We start from the raw sequence: 25,347 nt of genomic DNA, 5'->3' as shown, positions 1-25,347 counted from the left end.
ACCAACGAGACAGAAATCTAAAAAGGATATCCAGGAATTGAACTCAGCTCTGCACCAAGCGGACCTAGGAGACATCTACAGAACGCTCCACCCCAAATCCACAGAATATACATGCTTCTCAGCACCACATCACACTTATTTCCACATTGACCACATAGTTGGAAGTAAAGCACTCCTCAGTAAATGTAAAATAACAGAAATTACTACAAACGGTCTCTCAGACCACATTGCAATCAAAGTAGACCTCAGGATAAAGAAACTCACTCAAAACCGCTCAACTGCATGGAAACCGGACACCCTGCTCCTTAATGAGTACTGGGTACATAACGAAATGAAGGGAGAAAGAAAGATATTCTCTGAAACCAATGAAAACAAAGGCACAACATACCAGAATCTCTGCGTCACATTTAAAGCAGTGTGTAGAGGGAAATTTATAGCACTAATTGCCCACGAGAGAAAGCAGGAAAAATCAAAAATGCATACCCTAACATCACCATTAAAAGAATGAGAGAAGCAAGAGCAAACACATTCAAAAACTAGCAGAAGGCAAGAAATAACTAAGATCCGAGCAGAACTGATGGAGATAGAGACACAATAAACCCTTCAACAAATCAATGAATCCAGGAGCGGGTTTTTTGCAGTGATCAACAAAATTGATAGAGCACTAGCAAGACTAAGAAAGAAGAAAAGAAAGAAGAATCAAACAGATGCAGTAAAAAATGATAAAGGGGATATCACCACCGATCCCACAGAAATACAAACTACCATCAGACAATACTATCAGCACCTCTAAGCTAATGAACTAGAAAATCTAGAAGAAATGGATAAATTCCTGGACGCATACAACCTCCCCAGAGTAAACCAGGAAGAAGTTGAATGCCTGAGTAGACCACTAACAGGCTCTGAAATTGAGGCAATAATTAACAGCCTATCAAGTAATAAAACTCCAGGACCAGACGGATTCACAGCCGAATTCTACCAGAAGGACAAGGAGGAGCTGGTACCATGCCTTCTGAAACTATTCCAATCAACAGAAAAAGAGGGAATCCTCCCTCACTCATTTCATGAGGCCGGCATCATCCTGATCCCAAAGCCTGAGAGAGACACAACCCAAAAAGAGAATTTTAGGCCTATGTCCCTGAGGAACATCGATGGGAAAATCCTCCATAAAATACTGGAAAACCGAATCCAGCAGCACATCAAAGAGCTTATCCATCATGATGAAGTGGGCTTCATCCCTGACATGCAAGGCTGGTCCAACATATGCAAAACAATAAACATAATCCAGCGTATAATCAGGACCAAAGACAGAAACCACGTGATTATCTCAACAGATGCAGAAAAGGCCTTCGACAAAATTCAACAGCCCTTCATGCCAAAAACTCTCAATAAATTAGGTATTGATGGGACATCTCCCAAAATAATACGGGCTATTTAGGGCAAACCCACAGCCAATATCATACTGAATGGGCAAAAAGTGGAAGCATTCCCTTTGCAAACTGCCACAAGACAGGGATGCCCTCTCTCACCACTCCTATTCAACATAGTGTTGGAACTTCTGCCCAGGGCAATCAGGCAGGAGAAAGAAATAAAGAGAAATCAATTAGGAAAAGAGGAAGTCAAATTGTCCCTGTTTGCAGATGACATGATTGAATATTTAGAAAACCCCATCGTCTCAGTCCAAAATCTCCTTAAGCTGATAAGCAACTTCAGCAAAGTCTCAGGATACAAAATCGAGGAGCAAAAATCACAAGCATTCTTATACACCAATAAGAGGCAAACAGAGAGCCAAATCATGAGTGAGCTCCCATTCACAATTGCTTCAAAGAGAATAAAATGCCTAGGAATCCAACTAACAAGGGATGTGAAGGACCTCTTCAAGGAGAACTACAAAGCATTGCTCCACGAACTAAAAGAGGAGACAAACAAATGGAAGAATATTCCACCATCACGGATTGGAAGAATCAATATCGTGAAAATGGCCATACTGCCCAAGGTAAATTATAGATTCAATGCCATCCCCATCAAACTACCAATGACTTTCTTCACAGAACTGGAAAAAACTGCTTTAAAGCTCATATGGAACCACAAAACGGCCCCCACTGCCAACATAATCCTAAGCCAAAAGAACAAAGATGGAGGCATCAAGCTGTCCGACTTCAAGCTACAGTAGAAGGCTACAGTAACCAAAGAGCATGCTATCGGTTGCCGTTTTGGTTACCGTAGACCAATGGAACAGAATAGAGCCCTCAGAAATAATACGACACATCTACAACCATCTGATCTTTGACAAACCTGACAAAAACAAGAAATGGGGAAAGGATTCCCTATTTAAAAAAATGGTGCTGGGAAAACAGGCTAGCCATATGTCGAAAGCTGAAATCGGATCCCTTCCTTACACCTTGTACAAAAATTAATTCAAGACAGATGAAAGACTTAAATGTTAGATCTTAAACCATACAAACCCTAGGAGAAAACCCAGCCAATACCATTGAGGACAAAGGCATGGGCAAGGACCTCATGTCTAAAACGCCAAAAGCAATGGCAACGAAAGCCAACATTGACAAACAGCATCTAATTACACTAAAGACGTTCTGCATAGCTAAAGAAACTCCCATGAGAGTGAACAGGCATCCTGCAGAAAGGGAGAAAATTTTTGCAATCTACTCATCTGACAAAAGGCTAATATCCAGAATCTACTAAGACCTCAAACAGAGTTACAAGAAAAACCAAACAAGCCCATCAACAAGTGGGGGAAGGATATGAAGAGACACTTCTCAAAAGAAGACATTTATGCAGCCAACAGACACATGAAAAAATGCTCATCAAAACTGGCCATCAGAGAAATGCAAATCAAATCCGCAATGAGATATCATCTCACACCAGTTAGAATAGCGATCATTAAAAAGTCAGGAAACAACTGGTGCTGGAGAGGTAGTGGACAAATAGGAACACTTTTACACTGTTGGTGGGACTGTAAACTAGTTCAACGGTAGTGGAAGATAGTGTGGCGAATCCTCAAGGATCTCGAAATAGAAATACCGTTTGACCCAGCCATCCCATTGCTGGGTATATATACCCATAGGATTAGAAATCATGCTGCTAAAAGGACACACGCAGACGTATGTTTATTGCGGCACCATTCACAGTAGCAAAGACTTGGAACCAACCCAGATGTCCATCAATGATAGACTGGATTAAGAAAATGTGGCACAAATACACCATGGAATACTATGCAGCCATGAAAAAGCATGAGTTCATCCCCTTTGGAGGGACACGGATGAAGATGGAAACCATCATTCTTAGCAAACTATCGCAAGGACAAAAAAAGCAAACACCGCATGTTCTCATTCATAGGTGGGAATTGAAGTATGAGAACGCTTGGACACAGAAAGGGGAACATCACACACCGGGGCCTGTCATGGGCGGGGGGAGGGGGAGGGATAGCATTAAGAGATATACCTAATGTAAATGACTAGTGAATGGGTGCAACACACCAACCAGGTGAATCTTGGAAGGCAAAAGCTACTGAATTTAGCGAATTTGTGGAGGCATTCCCAGAAATCAGCCAGGTGAAGTATCACACAACCGAAGACTGCACAACTCCTCTAAGGCAGCACGATGCGGCAAACCCAGACGGCCACTCTTCTCACCCCTCCTCCGTTGGCTGTTCTGGGTAACGAGGTTCAAAAGTCACCTAGGCAACTGCCAAAATAGCTGAAATGGAGTAAGGGCTTCAGGCTGGTGACTAGCAGAGGTCCACCTGACCCCCGTAAGCTGCTGAACAAGAAGGGCTGCCAGAAATGTCCCCCTAGGGAATTTGGTGGAGACGAAGACCCGCTCACTGGACAAGGGTTCCTCCCAGGAGACGCCCGAGCGGAAGAAACGGGCTGTGAGCCACGCCCTTTCACCCTCCGCTACCCCGCCCTGGGCTGGTGAAGGTGCGCGTAAGGATGAGGACTACTGAGCCCTGAAGAAATAAATCCTTCCCCTTTGACCCCAAGGAGGATTGCCTGTGAGGATCTTCAACGAGTCTACCCGTGTCTAGACACGGGAGCAGGTCTGTCCGGCACAGCACCTCCCTCAAGGAGGAGAAGAGTGAGGAGAAAGGAAACTCAAGTCTGACCATTCTGTCCTGGGAGAGAAGAGGAGGATCTCATCTCTCATCTGTCCAAGCAAGGCAAGGAGACTTTCTCTCATCTTTCCAAGCAAGGCAAGGAGACTTTGTATAATTAGGAAACAAAAAGAATTTAGAAGGAATGAAAGCAGCCCGTAAGGTGCATTCCTAAGGACTGCCCATTGAAACTGACACAATTGCCCTTGTTTGATGAGAGGAATGAGCAGAGCACTGAGGTGGTGAACAGGGATCTAGTGAGACTTTCCCAGCATGTTTCTACCAAAGCTTTCTCTAAGCTTCTCGGAACACTCTCCTAATAAGCAGATGTTTGGCCCTTCAGAAAGTCAACAAGCAAAATGCCTTGAGTGTCCCAAAACACTGATGCCATGATGTTGGCTCCTGACTGGCCTCCTTTTCCTTTGACTGGACCACTGCCACCTCTCGGTAGCCGTCGCTTTGATGATGCTTTGCCTTCGAGGTCATATTGGTAAAGCCATGTTCCAACTTCCGGTTACAATTTGTCAGAGGGATGCGTCAGGATCGTGATCCCTCCTGTTTAAAATTTCCACTGATAGCTCTCGTCGTAACTGCAGCTGATCTGGGCACAGTGGTTTTCACAGCCACTGCAGGATTCATCTCCCACATCTTCTCACCTCTTCTTGAAACAAGCTATACATTCGTAAAGAGTTCATTTCTTTGGGGTAGTGTCCTTAGAAGCTTTTGTGAAAACATCAATGATTTCTTCATTCTTCCACCCAAGCTTCACCAGAAATTTGATGTTTGCTCTTGCTGCAATTTTCGTGGAATTCATGTTGCTCTGATAGGAGTCCTTTTCAGTGGATGTCTCATCCTTCTCAGTGCCTCAAACTCGATCTAGTTCAGGAAGGTTATAAGAAGTTCGGACAAGTTTATTTGAGTGCAAACCAGTGGAAACCCATGCATAGTTTCTTCACCATGTGCATTTTCTATGAACCTTTTGAAGAACCCCTGTGTTGAACATTGCCCAAGTCGTGGGAGAGAAGTGGGTGCGGTCCACTTCCTGTCCTCAATTTGCCCGCAGCGGAGGAGTGCAGAGAGCAGGGAAACGCAACCCCAGAGAGATCCTGCCCTGCAGCATGCAGCAGACTGCTGGCCCAGTCCTGGCTCCATGGGGTGCTGTGTGGGCCCAAGCAAGTTGACCAAACTCCCTGACGCTGAAATGAATCCTAGGTGGCCCAATTCCAGTAGCCATTATAGGACTGCCCTGCAGGGACAGTTAATTAACTCAGGAAAAGCAACCTAGCTCCAAGGTTAGCAACCAGGAGTTCCAGTTGATTCCATTAGTGCACCCCTTGAGGCATTCCCAAGCTGGAGTCTGGTGGAAGATGAGGCTCAGTGTGATTGGATGGAAGCACCAACCTATCAAGGAGAAGTCCCACCCACTCTGCCCTGTGCGTCTATAAAGGCGACGGGTGGCGGCCGCGGCACTCATTGAAGCCGCCAGTTGGGAGAGGAGCAGAGCCAGGCCGGTGCTCCCGAAGGCAGCAAGATGTTGCGAGCCACAGCTCCCTGCTGGTTCCCACCTGGATACCCAGAAGCTAAGAAGGTGGCCGAGGAGGCGGCCCTGGATGCAAGAAGCCGCCAGTTGGGAGCGGAGCAGAGCCAGGCCGGTGCTCCCGAAGGCAGCAAGATGTTGCGAGCCACAGCTCCCTGCTGGTTCCCACCTGGATACCCAGAAGCTAAGAAGGTGGCCGAGGAGGCGGCCCTGGAGGCAAGAAGCCGCCAGTTGGGAGCGGAGCAGAGCCAGGCCGGTGCTCCCGAAGGCAGCAAGATGTTGCGAGCCACAGCTCCCTGCTGGTTCCCACCTGGATACCCAGAAGCTAAGAAGGTGGCCGAGGAGGCGGCCCTCGAGGCTCCAGAATTCCCCCTGCCCTCTCATCAGCCTGCCCAGAGCTTCGGGCTCCGGGTGCCCCAGATGCACAACCAGGCCTCCGCATTTGTGGACATCCAGGCGGAGCCCCAGAACAGGGGTCCGGCGGTGCCCCCAGCGTGTCCCAAGGTGGTGACGGAGGCGTGCTACTTCCCTGCACAGAGGGGATCGGCCTGCTGCTTGCCAGCCGCCCCAAGGCTGACAGAGAGGCCCTCGGGAGTCCGCATCTCAGCCCCCAGGAAGAGGAAGACGATCGCCCAGTCTTCCAGCCCTTGCTTGGTCACAGGTTGCACAGATGCCAAGAGAACCCGCGTGGCCAGCAGCAGCCAACGCTCCAGTGGCTCCAAGGTTGGCAGACAGCCAGGGAAGACGCGCAACAGGTCAGGGATGGCATGCAAGACCACCACCACCATCAGCTCTAAGCGAATCGTCCGTCGTCCATCCTTACCGAGTTTGAAGAAACCTATTGTCCTCCGAAGGTCTGGGTGCCAAGTCCCCACCGTCCTCCGCCGAGGCTATCTCCAACTGTTCACCGAAGAGTGTCTCAAGTTCTGCGCCTCCAAGCAGGAGGCCGAGGAGAAGGCGCTGAACGAGGAGAAGGTGGCCTACGACTGCAGCCCCAACAAGAACAGGTACCTGAACGTGGTCCTGAACACCCTCAAGAGACTGAAGGGCCTGACCCCCAGCTCCATGCCGGGCCTCAGCAGGGCCGCCCTGTACAGCCGCCTCCAGGAGTTCCTGCTCAGCCAGGACCAGCTCGAGGAGAACGGCTACCCCTTCCCGCACCCCGAGCGGCCCGGAGGCGCCGTCCTCTTCACTGGCCAGGGGAAGGGGCCCGGCGACTCCTCCTGCAGGGTCTGCTGCCGTTGTGGCACCGAGTACCTGGTGTCCTCCTCGGGCCGCTGTGTACGCGACCAGTTGTGTTATTATCACTGGGGGCGGGTCCGCTCGAGCCAGGTGGCTGGAGGCCGGGTTAGCCAGTACACCTGCTGTGCAGCTGCTCCTGGCTCTGTGGGCTGCCAGGTGGCAAAGCAGCACGTGCGGGACGGCCGCAAGGACAGCCTCGATGGCTTCGTGGAGACCTTCAAGAAAGAGTTGTCCAGAGACGCTTATCCAGGAATCTACGCCTTGGACTGTGAGATGTGCTACACCACGCATGGCCTAGAGCTGACCCGCGTCACCGTGGTGGACGCCGACATGCGAGTGGTGTACGACACCTTCGTCAAGCCCGACAACGAGATCGTGGACTACAACACCAGGTTTTCCGGAGTCACCGAGGCCGACGTCGCCAAGACGAGCATCACCTTGCCCCAAGTGCAAGCCATCCTGCTGAGCTTTTTCAGCGCCCAAACCATCCTCATCGGGCACAGCCTGGAGAGCGATCTGCTGGCCCTGAAGCTCATCCACAGCACCGTGGTGGACACGGCCGTGCTCTTCCCGCACTACCTGGGTTTCCCCTACAAGCGTTCCCTCAGGAATCTCGCGGCCGACTACCTGGGACAGATCATCCAGGACAGCCAGGACGGCCACAACTCCAGCGAGGACGCAAACGCCTGCCTGCAGCTGGTGATGTGGAAGGTCCGACAGCGCGCCCAGATCCAGCCACGCCACCGGTCCGCCTCTCCCGCCGCCCTGGCCTGTCCTTGGCCCCAGGCCCCTTCCACAACCGCCATCAGTCCTGAGAGCTCACCCTGTCCACCTCGCCGCAAGGCCAAAGAAACCGGAGCAGTCGACGGCAGGAGAGGGCAAAAAGCCAAGAGTAACCCCAACCGGCCACTCCCAGTCCCCCGGAATCCCTGCCGCGGACCCTCGGGCCTGTCCCCATCCCTCTGCCCTTCCCAGACCTCTGTCCTTCCACTAATCGCCTCCCGCAGCACCGAGCCGCCACTCCCAGTCCCCCGAGTCCCTGCCGCGCCCCCTCGCGCCTGTCCACATCCCTCTGCCCATCCGAGACCTCTGTCCTTACACCACTAGCCACCCCACGTGGGACTTCCATGGCCTCTGAGTACAAGGCCAGCCCCCCGGCCCACCAGCTTTCTGAATGTGTGCTTACCTGTTTTTCTCGAGAGGCACCACAGTGAGGTGGGTGAAGCACTTAGGCTCTGGAGTTAGATATCTGGGTTCAAGGCCAAATTCCACCACTTACTAGGTTTCTAATATTGCACAGATAATGTCTTTGCGCTTCTACCTTTTGATCTTTAAAGTGTGATCAAAAGAGACTTAGACTCCCACATCATAATCATGGGAAACTTTAACAGCCCTCTGTAAACATTAGACAGACCAACGAGACAGAAATCTAAAAAGGATATCCAGGAATTGAACTCAGCTCTGCACCAAGCGGACCTAGGAGACATCTACAGAACGCTCCACCCCAAATCGACAGAATATACATGCTTCTCAGCACCACATCACACTTATTTCCACATTGACCACATAGTTGGAAGTAAAGCACTCCTCAGTAAATGTAAAATAACAGAAATTACTACAAACGGTCTCTCAGACCACATTGCAATCAAAGTAGACCTCAGGATAAAGAAACTCACTCAAAACCGCTCAACTGCATGGAAACCGGACACCCTGCTCCTTAATGAGTACTGGGTACATAACGAAATGAAGGGAGAAAGAAAGATATTCTCTGAAACCAATGAAAACAAAGGCACAACATACCAGAATCTCTGCGTCACATTTAAAGCAGTGTGTAGAGGGAAATTTATAGCACTAATTGCCCACGAGAGAAAGCAGGAAAAATCAAAAATGCATACCCTAACATCACCATTAAAAGAATGAGAGAAGCAAGAGCAAACACATTCAAAAACTAGCAGAAGGCAAGAAATAACTAAGATCCGAGCAGAACTGATGGAGATAGAGACACAATAAACCCTTCAACAAATCAATGAATCCAGGAGCGGGTTTTTTGCAGTGATCAACAAAATTGATAGAGCACTAGCAAGACTAAGAAAGAAGAAAAGAAAGAAGAATCAAACAGATGCAGTAAAAAATGATAAAGGGGATATCACCACCGATCCCACAGAAATACAAACTACCATCAGACAATACTATCAGCACCTCTAAGCTAATGAACTAGAAAATCTAGAAGAAATGGATAAATTCCTGGACGCATACAACCTCCCCAGAGTAAACCAGGAAGAAGTTGAATGCCTGAGTAGACCACTAACAGGCTCTGAAATTGAGGCAATAATTAACAGCCTATCAAGCAATAAAACTCCAGGACCAGACGGATTCACAGCCGAATTCTACCAGAAGGACAAGGAGGAGCTGGTACCATGCCTTCTGAAACTATTCCAATCAACAGAAAAAGAGGGAATCCTCCCTCACTCATTTCATGAGGCCGGCATCATCCTGATCCCAAAGCCTGAGAGAGACACAACCCAAAAAGAGAATTTTAGGCCTATGTCCCTGAGGAACATCGATGGGAAAATCCTCCATAAAATACTGGAAAACCGAATCCAGCAGCACATCAAAGAGCTTATCCATCATGATGAAGTGGGCTTCATCCCTGACATGCAAGGCTGGTCCAACATATGCAAAACAATAAACATAATCCAGCGTATAATCAGGACCAAAGACAGAAACCACGTGATTATCTCAACAGATGCAGAAAAGGCCTTCGACAAAATTCAACAGCCCTTCATGCCAAAAACTCTCAATAAATTAGGTATTGATGGGACATCTCCCAAAATAATACGGGCTATTTAGGGCAAACCCACAGCCAATATCATACTGAATGGGCAAAAAGTGGAAGCATTCCCTTTGCAAACTGCCACAAGACAGGGATGCCCTCTCTCACCACTCCTATTCAACATAGTGTTGGAACTTCTGCCCAGGGCAATCAGGCAGGAGAAAGAAATAAAGAGAAATCAATTAGGAAAAGAGGAAGTCAAATTGTCCCTGTTTGCAGATGACATGATTGAATATTTAGAAAACCCCATCGTCTCAGTCCAAAATCTCCTTAAGCTGATAAGCAACTTCAGCAAAGTCTCAGGATACAAAATCGAGGAGCAAAAATCACAAGCATTCTTATACACCAATAAGAGGCAAACAGAGAGCCAAATCATGAGTGAGCTCCCATTCACAATTGCTTCAAAGAGAATAAAATGCCTAGGAATCCAACTAACAAGGGATGTGAAGGACCTCTTCAAGGAGAACTACAAAGCATTGCTCCACGAACTAAAAGAGGAGACAAACAAATGGAAGAATATTCCACCATCACGGATTGGAAGAATCAATATCGTGAAAATGGCCATACTGCCCAAGGTAAATTATAGATTCAATGCCATCCCCATCAAACTACCAATGACTTTCTTCACAGAACTGGAAAAAACTGCTTTAAAGCTCATATGGAACCACAAAACGGCCCCCACTGCCAACATAATCCTAAGCCAAAAGAACAAAGATGGAGGCATCAAGCTGTCCGACTTCAAGCTACAGTAGAAGGCTACAGTAACCAAAGAGCATGCTATCGGTTGCCGTTTTGGTTACCGTAGACCAATGGAACAGAATAGAGCCCTCAGAAATAATACGACACATCTACAACCATCTGATCTTTGACAAACCTGACAAAAACAAGAAATGGGGAAAGGATTCCCTATTTAAAAAAATGGTGCTGGGAAAACAGGCTAGCCATATGTCGAAAGCTGAAATCGGATCCCTTCCTTACACCTTGTACAAAAATTAATTCAAGACAGATGAAAGACTTAAATGTTAGATCTTAAACCATACAAACCCTAGGAGAAAACCCAGCCAATACCATTGAGGACAAAGGCATGGGCAAGGACCTCATGTCTAAAACGCCAAAAGCAATGGCAACGAAAGCCAACATTGACAAACAGCATCTAATTACACTAAAGACGTTCTGCATAGCTAAAGAAACTCCCATGAGAGTGAACAGGCATCCTGCAGAAAGGGAGAAAATTTTTGCAATCTACTCATCTGACAAAAGGCTAATATCCAGAATCTACTAAGACCTCAAACAGAGTTACAAGAAAAACCAAACAAGCCCATCAACAAGTGGGGGAAGGATATGAAGAGACACTTCTCAAAAGAAGACATTTATGCAGCCAACAGACACATGAAAAAATGCTCATCAAAACTGGCCATCAGAGAAATGCAAATCAAATCCGCAATGAGATATCATCTCACACCAGTTAGAATAGCGATCATTAAAAAGTCAGGAAACAACTGGTGCTGGAGAGGTAGTGGACAAATAGGAACACTTTTACACTGTTGGTGGGACTGTAAACTAGTTCAACGGTAGTGGAAGATAGTGTGGCGAATCCTCAAGGATCTCGAAATAGAAATACCGTTTGACCCAGCCATCCCATTGCTGGGTATATATACCCATAGGATTAGAAATCATGCTGCTAAAAGGACACACGCAGACGTATGTTTATTGCGGCACCATTCACAGTAGCAAAGACTTGGAACCAACCCAGATGTCCATCAATGATAGACTGGATTAAGAAAATGTGGCACAAATACACCATGGAATACTATGCAGCCATGAAAAAGCATGAGTTCATCCCCTTTGGAGGGACACGGATGAAGATGGAAACCATCATTCTTAGCAAACTATCGCAAGGACAAAAAAAGCAAACACCGCATGTTCTCATTCATAGGTGGGAATTGAAGTATGAGAACGCTTGGACACAGAAAGGGGAACATCACACACCGGGGCCTGTCATGGGCGGGGGGAGGGGGAGGGATAGCATTAAGAGATATACCTAATGTAAATGACTAGTGAATGGGTGCAACACACCAACCAGGTGAATCTTGGAAGGCAAAAGCTACTGAATTTAGCGAATTTGTGGAGGCATTCCCAGAAATCAGCCAGGTGAAGTATCACACAACCGAAGACTGCACAACTCCTCTAAGGCAGCACGATGCGGCAAACCCAGACGGCCACTCTTCTCACCCCTCCTCCGTTGGCTGTTCTGGGTAACGAGGTTCAAAAGTCACCTAGGCAACTGCCAAAATAGCTGAAATGGAGTAAGGGCTTCAGGCTGGTGACTAGCAGAGGTCCACCTGACCCCCGTAAGCTGCTGAACAAGAAGGGCTGCCAGAAATGTCCCCCTAGGGAATTTGGTGGAGACGAAGACCCGCTCACTGGACAAGGGTTCCTCCCAGGAGACGCCCGAGCGGAAGAAACGGGCTGTGAGCCACGCCCTTTCACCCTCCGCTACCCCGCCCTGGGCTGGTGAAGGTGCGCGTAAGGATGAGGACTACTGAGCCCTGAAGAAATAAATCCTTCCCCTTTGACCCCAAGGAGGATTGCCTGTGAGGATCTTCAACGAGTCTACCCGTGTCTAGACACGGGAGCAGGTCTGTCCGGCACAGCACCTCCCTCAAGGAGGAGAAGAGTGAGGAGAAAGGAAACTCAAGTCTGACCATTCTGTCCTGGGAGAGAAGAGGAGGATCTCATCTCTCATCTGTCCAAGCAAGGCAAGGAGACTTTCTCTCATCTTTCCAAGCAAGGCAAGGAGACTTTGTATAATTAGGAAACAAAAAGAATTTAGAAGGAATGAAAGCAGCCCGTAAGGTGCATTCCTAAGGACTGCCCATTGAAACTGACACAATTGCCCTTGTTTGATGAGAGGAATGAGCAGAGCACTGAGGTGGTGAACAGGGATCTAGTGAGACTTTCCCAGCATGTTTCTACCAAAGCTTTCTCTAAGCTTCTCGGAACACTCTCCTAATAAGCAGATGTTTGGCCCTTCAGAAAGTCAACAAGCAAAATGCCTTGAGTGTCCCAAAACACTGATGCCATGATGTTGGCTCCTGACTGGCCTCCTTTTCCTTTGACTGGACCACTGCCACCTCTCGGTAGCCGTCGCTTTGATGATGCTTTGCCTTCGAGGTCATATTGGTAAAGCCATGTTCCAACTTCCGGTTACAATTTGTCAGAGGGATGCGTCAGGATCGTGATCCCTCCTGTTTAAAATTTCCACTGATAGCTCTCGTCGTAACTGCAGCTGATCTGGGCACAGTGGTTTTCACAGCCACTGCAGGATTCATCTCCCACATCTTCTCACCTCTTCTTGAAACAAGCTATACATTCGTAAAGAGTTCATTTCTTTGGGGTAGTGTCCTTAGAAGCTTTTGTGAAAACATCAATGATTTCTTCATTCTTCCACCCAAGCTTCACCAGAAATTTGATGTTTGCTCTTGCTGCAATTTTCGTGGAATTCATGTTGCTCTGATAGGAGTCCTTTTCAGTGGATGTCTCATCCTTCTCAGTGCCTCAAACTCGATCTAGTTCAGGAAGGTTATAAGAAGTTCGGACAAGTTTATTTGAGTGCAAACCAGTGGAAACCCATGCATAGTTTCTTCACCATGTGCATTTTCTATGAACCTTTTGAAGAACCCCTGTGTTGAACATTGCCCAAGTCGTGGGAGAGAAGTGGGTGCGGTCCACTTCCTGTCCTCAATTTGCCCGCAGCGGAGGAGTGCAGAGAGCAGGGAAACGCAACCCCAGAGAGATCCTGCCCTGCAGCATGCAGCAGACTGCTGGCCCAGTCCTGGCTCCATGGGGTGCTGTGTGGGCCCAAGCAAGTTGACCAAACTCCCTGACGCTGAAATGAATCCTAGGTGGCCCAATTCCAGTAGCCATTATAGGACTGCCCTGCAGGGACAGTTAATTAACTCAGGAAAAGCAACCTAGCTCCAAGGTTAGCAACCAGGAGTTCCAGTTGATTCCATTAGTGCACCCCTTGAGGCATTCCCAAGCTGGAGTCTGGTGGAAGATGAGGCTCAGTGTGATTGGATGGAAGCACCAACCTATCAAGGAGAAGTCCCACCCACTCTGCCCTGTGCGTCTATAAAGGCGACGGGTGGCGGCCGCGGCACTCATTGAAGCCGCCAGTTGGGAGAGGAGCAGAGCCAGGCCGGTGCTCCCGAAGGCAGCAAGATGTTGCGAGCCACAGCTCCCTGCTGGTTCCCACCTGGATACCCAGAAGCTAAGAAGGTGGCCGAGGAGGCGGCCCTGGATGCAAGAAGCCGCCAGTTGGGAGCGGAGCAGAGCCAGGCCGGTGCTCCCGAAGGCAGCAAGATGTTGCGAGCCACAGCTCCCTGCTGGTTCCCACCTGGATACCCAGAAGCTAAGAAGGTGGCCGAGGAGGCGGCCCTGGAGGCAAGAAGCCGCCAGTTGGGAGCGGAGCAGAGCCAGGCCGGTGCTCCCGAAGGCAGCAAGATGTTGCGAGCCACAGCTCCCTGCTGGTTCCCACCTGGATACCCAGAAGCTAAGAAGGTGGCCGAGGAGGCGGCCCTCGAGGCTCCAGAATTCCCCCTGCCCTCTCATCAGCCTGCCCAGAGCTTCGGGCTCCGGGTGCCCCAGATGCACAACCAGGCCTCCGCATTTGTGGACATCCAGGCGGAGCCCCAGAACAGGGGTCCGGCGGTGCCCCCAGCGTGTCCCAAGGTGGTGACGGAGGCGTGCTACTTCCCTGCACAGAGGGGATCGGCCTGCTGCTTGCCAGCCGCCCCAAGGCTGACAGAGAGGCCCTCGGGAGTCCGCATCTCAGCCCCCAGGAAGAGGAAGACGATCGCCCAGTCTTCCAGCCCTTGCTTGGTCACAGGTTGCACAGATGCCAAGAGAACCCGCGTGGCCAGCAGCAGCCAACGCTCCAGTGGCTCCAAGGTCGGCAGACAGCCAGGGAAGACGCGCAACAGGTCAGGGATGGCATGCAAGACCACCACCACCATCAGCTCTAAGCGAATCGTCCGTCGTCCATCCTTACCGAGTTTGAAGAAACCTATTGTCCTCCGAAGGTCTGGGTGCCAAGTCCCCACCGTCCTCCGCCGAGGCTATCTCCAACTGTTCACCGAAGAGTGTCTCAAGTTCTGCGCCTCCAAGCAGGAGGCCGAGGAGAAGGCGCTGAACGAGGAGAAGGTGGCCTACGACTGCAGCCCCAACAAGAACAGGTACCTGAACGTGGTCCTGAACACCCTCAAGAGACTGAAGGGCCTGACCCCCAGCTCCATGCCGGGCCTCAGCAGGGCCGCCCTGTACAGCCGCCTCCAGGAGTTCCTGCTCAGCCAGGACCAGCTCGAGGAGAACGGCTACCCCTTCCCGCACCCCGAGCGGCCCGGAGGCGCCGTCCTCTTCACTGGCCAGGGGAAGGGGCCCGGCGACTCCTCCTGCAGGGTCTGCTGCCGTTGTGGCACCGAGTACCTGGTGTCCTCCTCGGGCCGCTGTGTACGCGACCAGTTGTGTTATTATCACTGGGGGCGGGTCCGCTCGAGCCAGGTGGCTGGAGGCCGGGTTAGCCAGTACACCTGCTGTGCAGCTGCTCCTGGCTCTGTGGGCTGCCAGGTGGCAAAGCAGCACGTGCGGGACGGCCGCAAGGACAGCCTCGATGGCTTCGTGGAGACCTTCAAGAAAGAGTTGTCCAGAGACGCTTATCCAGGAATCTACGCCTTGGACTGTGAGATGTGCTACACCACGCATGGCCTAGAGCTGACCCGCGTCACCGTGGTGGACGCCGACATGCGAGTGGTGTACGACACCTTCGTCAAGCCCGACAACGAGATCGTGGACTACAACACCAGGTTTTCCGGAGTCACCGAGGCCGACGTCGCCAAGACGAGCATCACCTTGCCCCAAGTGCAAGCCATCCTGCTGAGCTTTTTCAGCGCCCAAACCATCCTCATCGGGCACAGCCTGGAGAGCGATCTGCTGGCCCTGAAGCTCATCCACAGCACCGTGGTGGACACGGCCGTGCTCTTCCCGCACTACCTGGGTTTCCCCTACAAGCGTTCCCTCAGGAATCTCGCGGCCGACTACCTGGGACAGATCATCCAGGACAGCCAGGACGGCCACAACTCCAGCGAGGACGCAAACGCCTGCCTGCAGCTGGTGATGTGGAAGGTCCGACAGCGCGCCCAGATCCAGCCACGCCACCGGTCCGCCTCTCCCGCCGCCCTGGCCTGTCCTTGGCCCCAGGCCCCTTCCACAACCGCCATCAGTCCTGAGAGCTCACCCTGTCCACCTCGCCGCAAGGCCAAAGAAACCGGAGCAGTCGACGGCAGGAGAGGGCAAAAAGCCAAGAGTAACCCCAACCGGCCACTCCCAGTCCCCCGGAATCCCTGCCGCGGACCCTCGGGCCTGTCCCCATCCCTCTGCCCTTCCCAGACCTCTGTCCTTCCACTAATCGCCTCCCGCAGCACCGAGCCGCCACTCCCAGTCCCCCGAGTCCCTGCCGCGCCCCCTCGCGCCTGTCCACATCCCTCTGCCCATCCGAGACCTCTGTCCTTACACCACTAGCCACCCCACGTGGGACTTCCATGGCCTCTGAGTACAAGGCCAGCCCCCCGGCCCACCAGCTTTCTGAATGTGTGCTTACCTGTTTTTCTCGAGAGGCACCACAGTGAGGTGGGTGAAGCACTTAGGCTCTGGAGTTAGATATCTGGGTTCAAGGCCAAATTCCACCACTTACTAGGTTTCTAATATTGCACAGATAATGTCTTTGCGCTTCTACCTTTTGATCTTTAAAGTGTGATCAAAAGAGACTTAGACTCCCACATCATAATCATGGGAAACTTTAACAGCCCTCTGTAAACATTAGACAGACCAACGAGACAGAAATCTAAAAAGGATATCCAGGAATTGAACTCAGCTCTGCACCAAGCGGACCTAGGAGACATCTACAGAACGCTCCACACCAAATCGACAGAATATACATGCTTCTCAGCACCACATCACACTTATTTCCACATTGACCACATAGTTGGAAGTAAAGCACTCCTCAGTAAATGTAAAATAACAGAAATTACTACAAACGGTCTCTCAGACCACATTGCAATCAAAGTAGACCTCAGGATAAAGAAACTCACTCAAAACCGCTCAACTGCATGGAAACCGGACACCCTGCTCCTTAATGAGTACTGGGTACATAACGAAATGAAGGGAGAAAGAAAGATATTCTCTGAAACCAATGAAAACAAAGGCACAACATACCAGAATCTCTGCGTCACATTTAAAGCAGTGTGTAGAGGGAAATTTATAGCACTAATTGCCCACGAGAGAAAGCAGGAAAAATCAAAAATGCATACCCTAACATCACCATTAAAAGAATGAGAGAAGCAAGAGCAAACACATTCAAAAACTAGCAGAAGGCAAGAAATAACTAAGATCCGAGCAGAACTGATGGAGATAGAGACACAATAAACCCTTCAACAAATCAATGAATCCAGGAGCGGGTTTTTTGCAGTGATCAACAAAATTGATAGAGCACTAGCAAGACTAAGAAAGAAGAAAAGAAAGAAGAATCAAACAGATGCAGTAAAAAATGATAAAGGGGATATCACCACCGATCCCACAGAAATACAAACTACCATCAGACAATACTATCAGCACCTCTAAGCTAATGAACTAGAAAATCTAGAAGAAATGGATAAATTCCTGGACGCATACAACCTCCCCAGAGTAAACCAGGAAGAAGTTGAATGCCTGAGTAGACCACTAACAGGCTCTGAAATTGAGGCAATAATTAACAGCCTATCAAGCAATAAAACTCCAGGACCAGACGGATTCACAGCCGAATTCTACCAGAAGGACAAGGAGGAGCTGGTACCATGCCTTCTGAAACTATTCCAATCAACAGAAAAAGAGGGAATCCTCCCTCACTCATTTCATGAGGCCGGCATCATCCTGATCCCAAAGCCTGAGAGAGACACAACCCAAAAAGAGAATTTTAGGCCTATGTCCCTGAGGAACATCGATGGGAAAATCCTCCATAAAATACTGGAAAACCGAATCCAGCAGCACATCAAAGAGCTTATCCATCATGATGAAGTGGGCTTCATCCCTGACATGCAAGGCTGGTCCAACATATGCAAAACAATAAACATAATCCAGCGTATAATCAGGACCAAAGACAGAAACCACGTGATTATCTCAACAGATGCAGAAAAGGCCTTCGACAAAATTCAACAGCCCTTCATGCCAAAAACTCTCAATAAATTAGGTATTGATGGGACATCTCCCAAAATAATACGGGCTATTTAGGGCAAACCCACAGCCAATATCATACTGAATGGGCAAAAAGTGGAAGCATTCCCTTTGCAAACTGCCACAAGACAGGGATGCCCTCTCTCACCACTCCTATTCAACATAGTGTTGGAACTTCTGCCCAGGGCAATCAGGCAGGAGAAAGAAATAAAGAGAAATCAATTAGGAAAAGAGGAAGTCAAATTGTCCCTGTTTGCAGATGACATGATTGAATATTTAGAAAACCCCATCGTCTCAGTCCAAAATCTCCTTAAGCTGATAAGCAACTTCAGCAAAGTCTCAGGATACAAAATCGAGGAGCAAAAATCACAAGCATTCTTATACACCAATAAGAGGCAAACAGAGAGCCAAATCATGAGTGAGCTCCCATTCACAATTGCTTCAAAGAGAATAAAATGCCTAGGAATCCAACTAACAAGGGATGTGAAGGACCTCTTCAAGGAGAACTACAAAGCATTGCTCCACGAACTAAAAGAGGAGACAAACAAATGGAAGAATATTCCACCATCACGGATTGGAAGAATCAATATCGTGAAAATGGCCATACTGCCCAAGGTAAATTATAGATTCAATGCCATCCCCATCAAACTACCAATGACTTTCTTCACAGAACTGGAAAAAACTGCTTTAAAGCTCATATGGAACCACAAAACGGCCCCCACTGCCAACATAATCCTAAGCCAAAAGAACAAAGATGGAGGCATCAAGCTGTCCGACTTCAAGCTACAGTAGAAGGCTACAGTAACCAAAGAGCATGCTATCGGTTGCCGTTTTGGTTACCGTAGACCAATGGAACAGAATAGAGCCCTCAGAAATAATACGACACATCTACAACCATCTGATCTTTGACAAACCTGACAAAAACAAGAAATGGGGAAAGGATTCCCTATTTAAAAAAATGGTGCTGGGAAAACAGGCTAGCCATATGTCGAAAGCTGAAATCGGATCCCTTCCTTACACCTTGTACAAAAATTAATTCAAGACAGATGAAAGACTTAAATGTTAGATCTTAAACCATACAAACCCTAGGAGAAAACCCAGCCAATACCATTGAGGACAAAGGCATGGGCAAGGACCTCATGTCTAAAACGCCAAAAGCAATGGCAACGAAAGCCAACATTGACAAACAGCATCTAATTACACTAAAGACGTTCTGCATAGCTAAAGAAACTCCCATGAGAGTGAACAGGCATCCTGCAGAAAGGGAGAAAATTTTTGCAATCTACTCATCTGACAAAAGGCTAATATCCAGAATCTACTAAGACCTCAAACAGAGTTACAAGAAAAACCAAACAAGCCCATCAACAAGTGGGGGAAGGATATGAAGAGACACTTCTCAAAAGAAGACATTTATGCAGCCAACAGACACATGAAAAAATGCTCATCAAAACTGGCCATCAGAGAAATGCAAATCAAATCCGCAATGAGATATCATCTCACACCAGTTAGAATAGCGATCATTAAAAAGTCAGGAAACAACTGGTGCTGGAGAGGTAGTGGACAAATAGGAACACTTTTACACTGTTGGTGGGACTGTAAACTAGTTCAACGGTAGTGGAAGATAGTGTGGCGAATCCTCAAGGATCTCGAAATAGAAATACCGTTTGACCCAGCCATCCCATTGCTGGGTATATATACCCATAGGATTAGAAATCATGCTGCTAAAAGGACACACGCAGACGTATGTTTATTGCGGCACCATTCACAGTAGCAAAGACTTGGAACCAACCCAGATGTCCATCAATGATAGACTGGATTAAGAAAATGTGGCACAAATACACCATGGAATACTATGCAGCCATGAAAAAGCATGAGTTCATCCCCTTTGGAGGGACACGGATGAAGATGGAAACCATCATTCTTAGCAAACTATCGCAAGGACAAAAAAAGCAAACACCGCATGTTCTCATTCATAGGTGGGAATTGAAGTATGAGAACGCTTGGACACAGAAAGGGGAACATCACACACCGGGGCCTGTCATGGGCGGGGGGAGGGGGAGGGATAGCATTAAGAGATATACCTAATGTAAATGACTAGTGAATGGGTGCAACACACCAACCAGGTGAATCTTGGAAGGCAAAAGCTACTGAATTTAGCGAATTTGTGGAGGCATTCCCAGAAATCAGCCAGGTGAAGTATCACACAACCGAAGACTGCACAACTCCTCTAAGGCAGCACGATGCGGCAAACCCAGACGGCCACTCTTCTCACCCCTCCTCCGTTGGCTGTTCTGGGTAACGAGGTTCAAAAGTCACCTAGGCAACTGCCAAAATAGCTGAAATGGAGTAAGGGCTTCAGGCTGGTGACTAGCAGAGGTCCACCTGACCCCCGTAAGCTGCTGAACAAGAAGGGCTGCCAGAAATGTCCCCCTAGGGAATTTGGTGGAGACGAAGACCCGCTCACTGGACAAGGGTTCCTCCCAGGAGACGCCCGAGCGGAAGAAACGGGCTGTGAGCCACGCCCTTTCACCCTCCGCTACCCCGCCCTGGGCTGGTGAAGGTGCGCGTAAGGATGAGGACTACTGAGCCCTGAAGAAATAAATCCTTCCCCTTTGACCCCAAGGAGGATTGCCTGTGAGGATCTTCAACGAGTCTACCCGTGTCTAGACACGGGAGCAGGTCTGTCCGGCACAGCACCTCCCTCAAGGAGGAGAAGAGTGAGGAGAAAGGAAACTCAAGTCTGACCATTCTGTCCTGGGAGAGAAGAGGAGGATCTCATCTCTCATCTGTCCAAGCAAGGCAAGGAGACTTTCTCTCATCTTTCCAAGCAAGGCAAGGAGACTTTGTATAATTAGGAAACAAAAAGAATTTAGAAGGAACGAAAGCAGCCCGTAAGGTGCATTCCTAAGGACTGCCCATTGAAACTGACACAATTGCCCTTGTTTGATGAGAGGAATGAGCAGAGCACTGAGGTGGTGAACAGGGATCTAGTGAGACTTTCCCAGCATGTTTCTACCAAAGCTTTCTCTAAGCTTCTCGGAACACTCTCCTAATAAGCAGATGTTTGGCCCTTCAGAAAGTCAACAAGCAAAATGCCTTGAGTGTCCCAAAACACTGATGCCATGATGTTGGCTCCTGACTGGCCTCCTTTTCCTTTGACTGGACCACTGCCACCTCTCGGTAGCCGTCGCTTTGATGATGCTTTGCCTTCGAGGTCATATTGGTAAAGCCATGTTCCAACTTCCGGTTACAATTTGTCAGAGGGATGCGTCAGGATCGTGATCCCTCCTGTTTAAAATTTCCACTGATAGCTCTCGTCGTAACTGCAGCTGATCTGGGCACAGTGGTTTTCACAGCCACTGCAGGATTCATCTCCCACATCTTCTCACCTCTTCTTGAAACAAGCTATACATTCGTAAAGAGTTCATTTCTTTGGGGTAGTGTCCTTAGAAGCTTTTGTGAAAACATCAATGATTTCTTCATTCTTCCACCCAAGCTTCACCAGAAATTTGATGTTTGCTCTTGCTGCAATTTTCGTGGAATTCATGTTGCTCTGATAGGAGTCCTTTTCAGTGGATGTCTCATCCTTCTCAGTGCCTCAAACTCGATCTAGTTCAGGAAGGTTATAAGAAGTTCGGACAAGTTTATTTGAGTGCAAACCAGTGGAAACCCATGCATAGTTTCTTCACCATGTGCATTTTCTATGAACCTTTTGAAGAACCCCTGTGTTGAACATTGCCCAAGTCGTGGGAGAGAAGTGGGTGCGGTCCACTTCCTGTCCTCAATTTGCCCGCAGCGGAGGAGTGCAGAGAGCAGGGAAACGCAACCCCAGAGAGATCCTGCCCTGCAGCATGCAGCAGACTGCTGGCCCAGTCCTGGCTCCATGGGGTGCTGTGTGGGCCCAAGCAAGTTGACCAAACTCCCTGACGCTGAAATGAATCCTAGGTGGCCCAATTCCAGTAGCCATTATAGGACTGCCCTGCAGGGACAGTTAATTAACTCAGGAAAAGCAACCTAGCTCCAAGGTTAGCAACCAGGAGTTCCAGTTGATTCCATTAGTGCACCCCTCGAGGCATTCCCAAGCTGGAGTCTGGTGGAAGATGAGGCTCAGTGTGATTGGATGGAAGCAGCAACCTATCAAGGAGAAGTCCCACCCACTCTGCCCTGTGCGTCTATAAAGGCGACGGGTGGCGGCCGCGGCACTCATTGAAGCCGCCAGTTGGGAGAGGAGCAGAGCCAGGCCGGTGCTCCCGAAGGCAGCAAGATGTTGCGAGCCACAGCTCCCTGCTGGTTCCCACCTGGATACCCAGAAGCTAAGAAGGTGGCCGAGGAGGCGGCCCTGGATGCAAGAAGCCGCCAGTTGGGAGCGGAGCAGAGCCAGGCCGGTGCTCCCGAAGGCAGCAAGATGTTGCGAGCCACAGCTCCCTGCTGGTTCCCACCTGGATACCCAGAAGCTAAGAAGGTGGCCGAGGAGGCGGCCCTGGAGGCAAGAAGCCGCCAGTTGGGAGCGGAGCAGAGCCAGGCCGGTGCTCCCGAAGGCAGCAAGATGTTGCGAGCCACAGCTCCCTGCTGGTTCCCACCTGGATACCCAGAAGCTAAGAAGGTGGCCGAGGAGGCGGCCCTCGAGGCTCCAGAATTCCCCCTGCCCTCTCATCAGCCTGCCCAGAGCTTCGGGCTCCGGGTGCCCCAGATGCACAACCAGGCCTCCGCATTTGTGGACATCCAGGCGGAGCCCCAGAACAGGGGTCCGGCGGTGCCCCCAGCGTGTCCCAAGGTGGTGACGGAGGCGTGCTACTTCCCTGCACAGAGGGGATCGGCCTGCTGCTTGCCAGCCGCCCCAAGGCTGACAGAGAGGCCCTCGGGAGTCCGCATCTCAGCCCCCAGGAAGAGGAAGACGATCGCCCAGTCTTCCAGCCCTTGCTTGGTCACAGGTTGCACAGATGCCAAGAGAACCCGCGTGGCCAGCAGCAGCCAACGCTCCAGTGGCTCCAAGGTCGGCAGACAGCCAGGGAAGACGCGCAACAGGTCAGGGATGGCATGCAAGACCACCACCACCATCAGCTCTAAGCGAATCGTCCGTCGTCCATCCTTACCGAGTTTGAAGAAACCTATTGTCCTCCGAAGGTCTGGGTGCCAAGTCCCCACCGTCCTCCGCCGAGGCTATCTCCAACTGTTCACCGAAGAGTGTCTCAAGTTCTGCGCCTCCAAGCAGGAGGCCGAGGAGAAGGCGCTGAACGAGGAGAAGGTGGCCTACGACTGCAGCCCCAACAAGAACAGGTACCTGAACGTGGTCCTGAACACCCTCAAGAGACTGAAGGGCCTGACCCCCAGCTCCATGCCGGGCCTCAGCAGGGCCGCCCTGTACAGCCGCCTCCAGGAGTTCCTGCTCAGCCAGGACCAGCTCGAGGAGAACGGCTACCCCTTCCCGCACCCCGAGCGGCCCGGAGGCGCCGTCCTCTTCACTGGCCAGGGGAAGGGGCCCGGCGACTCCTCCTGCAGGGTCTGCTGCCGTTGTGGCACCGAGTACCTGGTGTCCTCCTCGGGCCGCTGTGTACGCGACCAGTTGTGTTATTATCACTGGGGGCGGGTCCGCTCGAGCCAGGTGGCTGGAGGCCGGGTTAGCCAGTACACCTGCTGTGCAGCTGCTCCTGGCTCTGTGGGCTGCCAGGTGGCAAAGCAGCACGTGCGGGACGGCCGCAAGGACAGCCTCGATGGCTTCGTGGAGACCTTCAAGAAAGAGTTGTCCAGAGACGCTTATCCAGGAATCTACGCCTTGGACTGTGAGATGTGCTACACCACGCATGGCCTAGAGCTGACCCGCGTCACCGTGGTGGACGCCGACATGCGAGTGGTGTACGACACCTTCGTCAAGCCCGACAACGAGATCGTGGACTACAACACCAGGTTTTCCGGAGTCACCGAGGCCGACGTCGCCAAGACGAGCATCACCTTGCCCCAAGTGCAAGCCATCCTGCTGAGCTTTTTCAGCGCCCAAACCATCCTCATCGGGCACAGCCTGGAGAGCGATCTGCTGGCCCTGAAGCTCATCCACAGCACCGTGGTGGACACGGCCGTGCTCTTCCCGCACTACCTGGGTTTCCCCTACAAGCGTTCCCTCAGGAATCTCGCGGCCGACTACCTGGGACAGATCATCCAGGACAGCCAGGACGGCCACAACTCCAGCGAGGACGCAAACGCCTGCCTGCAGCTGGTGATGTGGAAGGTCCGACAGCGCGCCCAGATCCAGCCACGCCACCGGTCCGCCTCTCCCGCCGCCCTGGCCTGTCCTTGGCCCCAGGCCCCTTCCACAACCGCCATCAGTCCTGAGAGCTCACCCTGTCCACCTCGCCGCAAGGCCAAAGAAACCGGAGCAGTCGACGGCAGGAGAGGGCAAAAAGCCAAGAGTAACCCCAACCGGCCACTCCCAGTCCCCCGGAATCCCTGCCGCGGACCCTCGGGCCTGTCCCCATCCCTCTGCCCTTCCCAGACCTCTGGCCTTCCACTAATCGCCTCCCGCAGCACCGAGCCGCCACTCCCAGTCCCCCGAGTCCCTGCCGCGCCCCCTCGCGCCTGTCCACATCCCTCTGCCCATCCGAGACCTCTGTCCTTACACCACTAGCCACCCCACGTGGGACTTCCATGGCCTCTGAGTACAAGGCCAGCCCCCCGGCCCACCAGCTTTCTGAATGTGTGCTTACCTGTTTTTCTCGAGAGGCACCACAGTGAGGTGGGTGAAGCACTTAGGCTCTGGAGTTAGATATCTGGGTTCAAGGCCAAATTCCACCACAAACTAGGTTTCTAATATTGCACAGATAATGTCTTTGCGCTTCTACCTTTTGATCTTTAAAGTGTGATCAAAAGAGACTTAGACTCCCACATCATAATCATGGGAAACTTTAACAGCCCTCTGTAAACATTAGACAGACCAACGAGACAGAAATCTAAAAAGGATATCCAGGAATTGAACTCAGCTCTGCACCAAGCGGACCTAGGAGACATCTACAGAACGCTCCACACCAAATCGACAGAATATACATGCTTCTCAGCACCACATCACACTTATTTCCACATTGACCACATAGTTGGAAGTAAAGCACTCCTCAGTAAATGTAAAATAACAGAAATTACTGCAAACGGTCTCTCAGACCACATTGCAATCAAAGTAGACCTCAGGATAAAGAAACTCACTCAAAACCGCTCAACTGCATGGAAACCGGACACCCTGCTCCTTAATGAGTACTGGGTACATAACGAAATGAAGGGAGAAAGAAAGATATTCTCTGAAACCAATGAAAACAAAGGCACAACATACCAGAATCTCTGCGTCACATTTAAAGCAGTGTGTAGAGGGAAATT

The 25,347-nt window shown here is 50.3% G+C and overlaps 3 protein-coding genes across 3 annotated transcripts; all 3 read left to right on the top strand.

Moving 5' to 3' along the window:
• The first annotated feature begins 5,927 nt into the window (after positions 1-5,927).
• LOC134730915 (exonuclease GOR) lies at positions 5,928-8,000 on the top strand. Its single transcript, XM_063606589.1, has one exon. It carries the CDS (start codon positions 5,928-5,930, stop codon positions 7,998-8,000), a length of 2,073 nt encoding a protein of 690 aa, XP_063462659.1.
• A 6,232-nt stretch (positions 8,001-14,232) lies between these two features.
• Positions 14,233-16,305, top strand: LOC134730914 (exonuclease GOR). Its single transcript, XM_063606588.1, has one exon. It carries the CDS (start codon positions 14,233-14,235, stop codon positions 16,303-16,305), a length of 2,073 nt encoding a protein of 690 aa, XP_063462658.1.
• A 6,232-nt stretch (positions 16,306-22,537) lies between these two features.
• On the top strand, positions 22,538-24,274 carry LOC134730913 (exonuclease GOR-like; the record flags this gene model as incomplete). Its single annotated transcript, XM_063606587.1, has 1 exon — positions 22,538-24,274. A coding segment is annotated over exon 1 (1,737 nt), but the record flags the coding sequence as incomplete, so codon positions are not given.
• Positions 24,275-25,347: the final 1,073 nt, after the last annotated feature.

Source organism: Pan paniscus, chromosome 7 (genome assembly GCF_029289425.2).
Source record: "Pan paniscus chromosome 7, NHGRI_mPanPan1-v2.0_pri, whole genome shotgun sequence".
NCBI classification, from domain to species: domain Eukaryota; kingdom Metazoa; phylum Chordata; class Mammalia; order Primates; family Hominidae; genus Pan; species Pan paniscus.
Note: the sequence above shows the minus strand (reverse complement) of the source record. Positions and strands in the feature narration are given on the sequence as shown.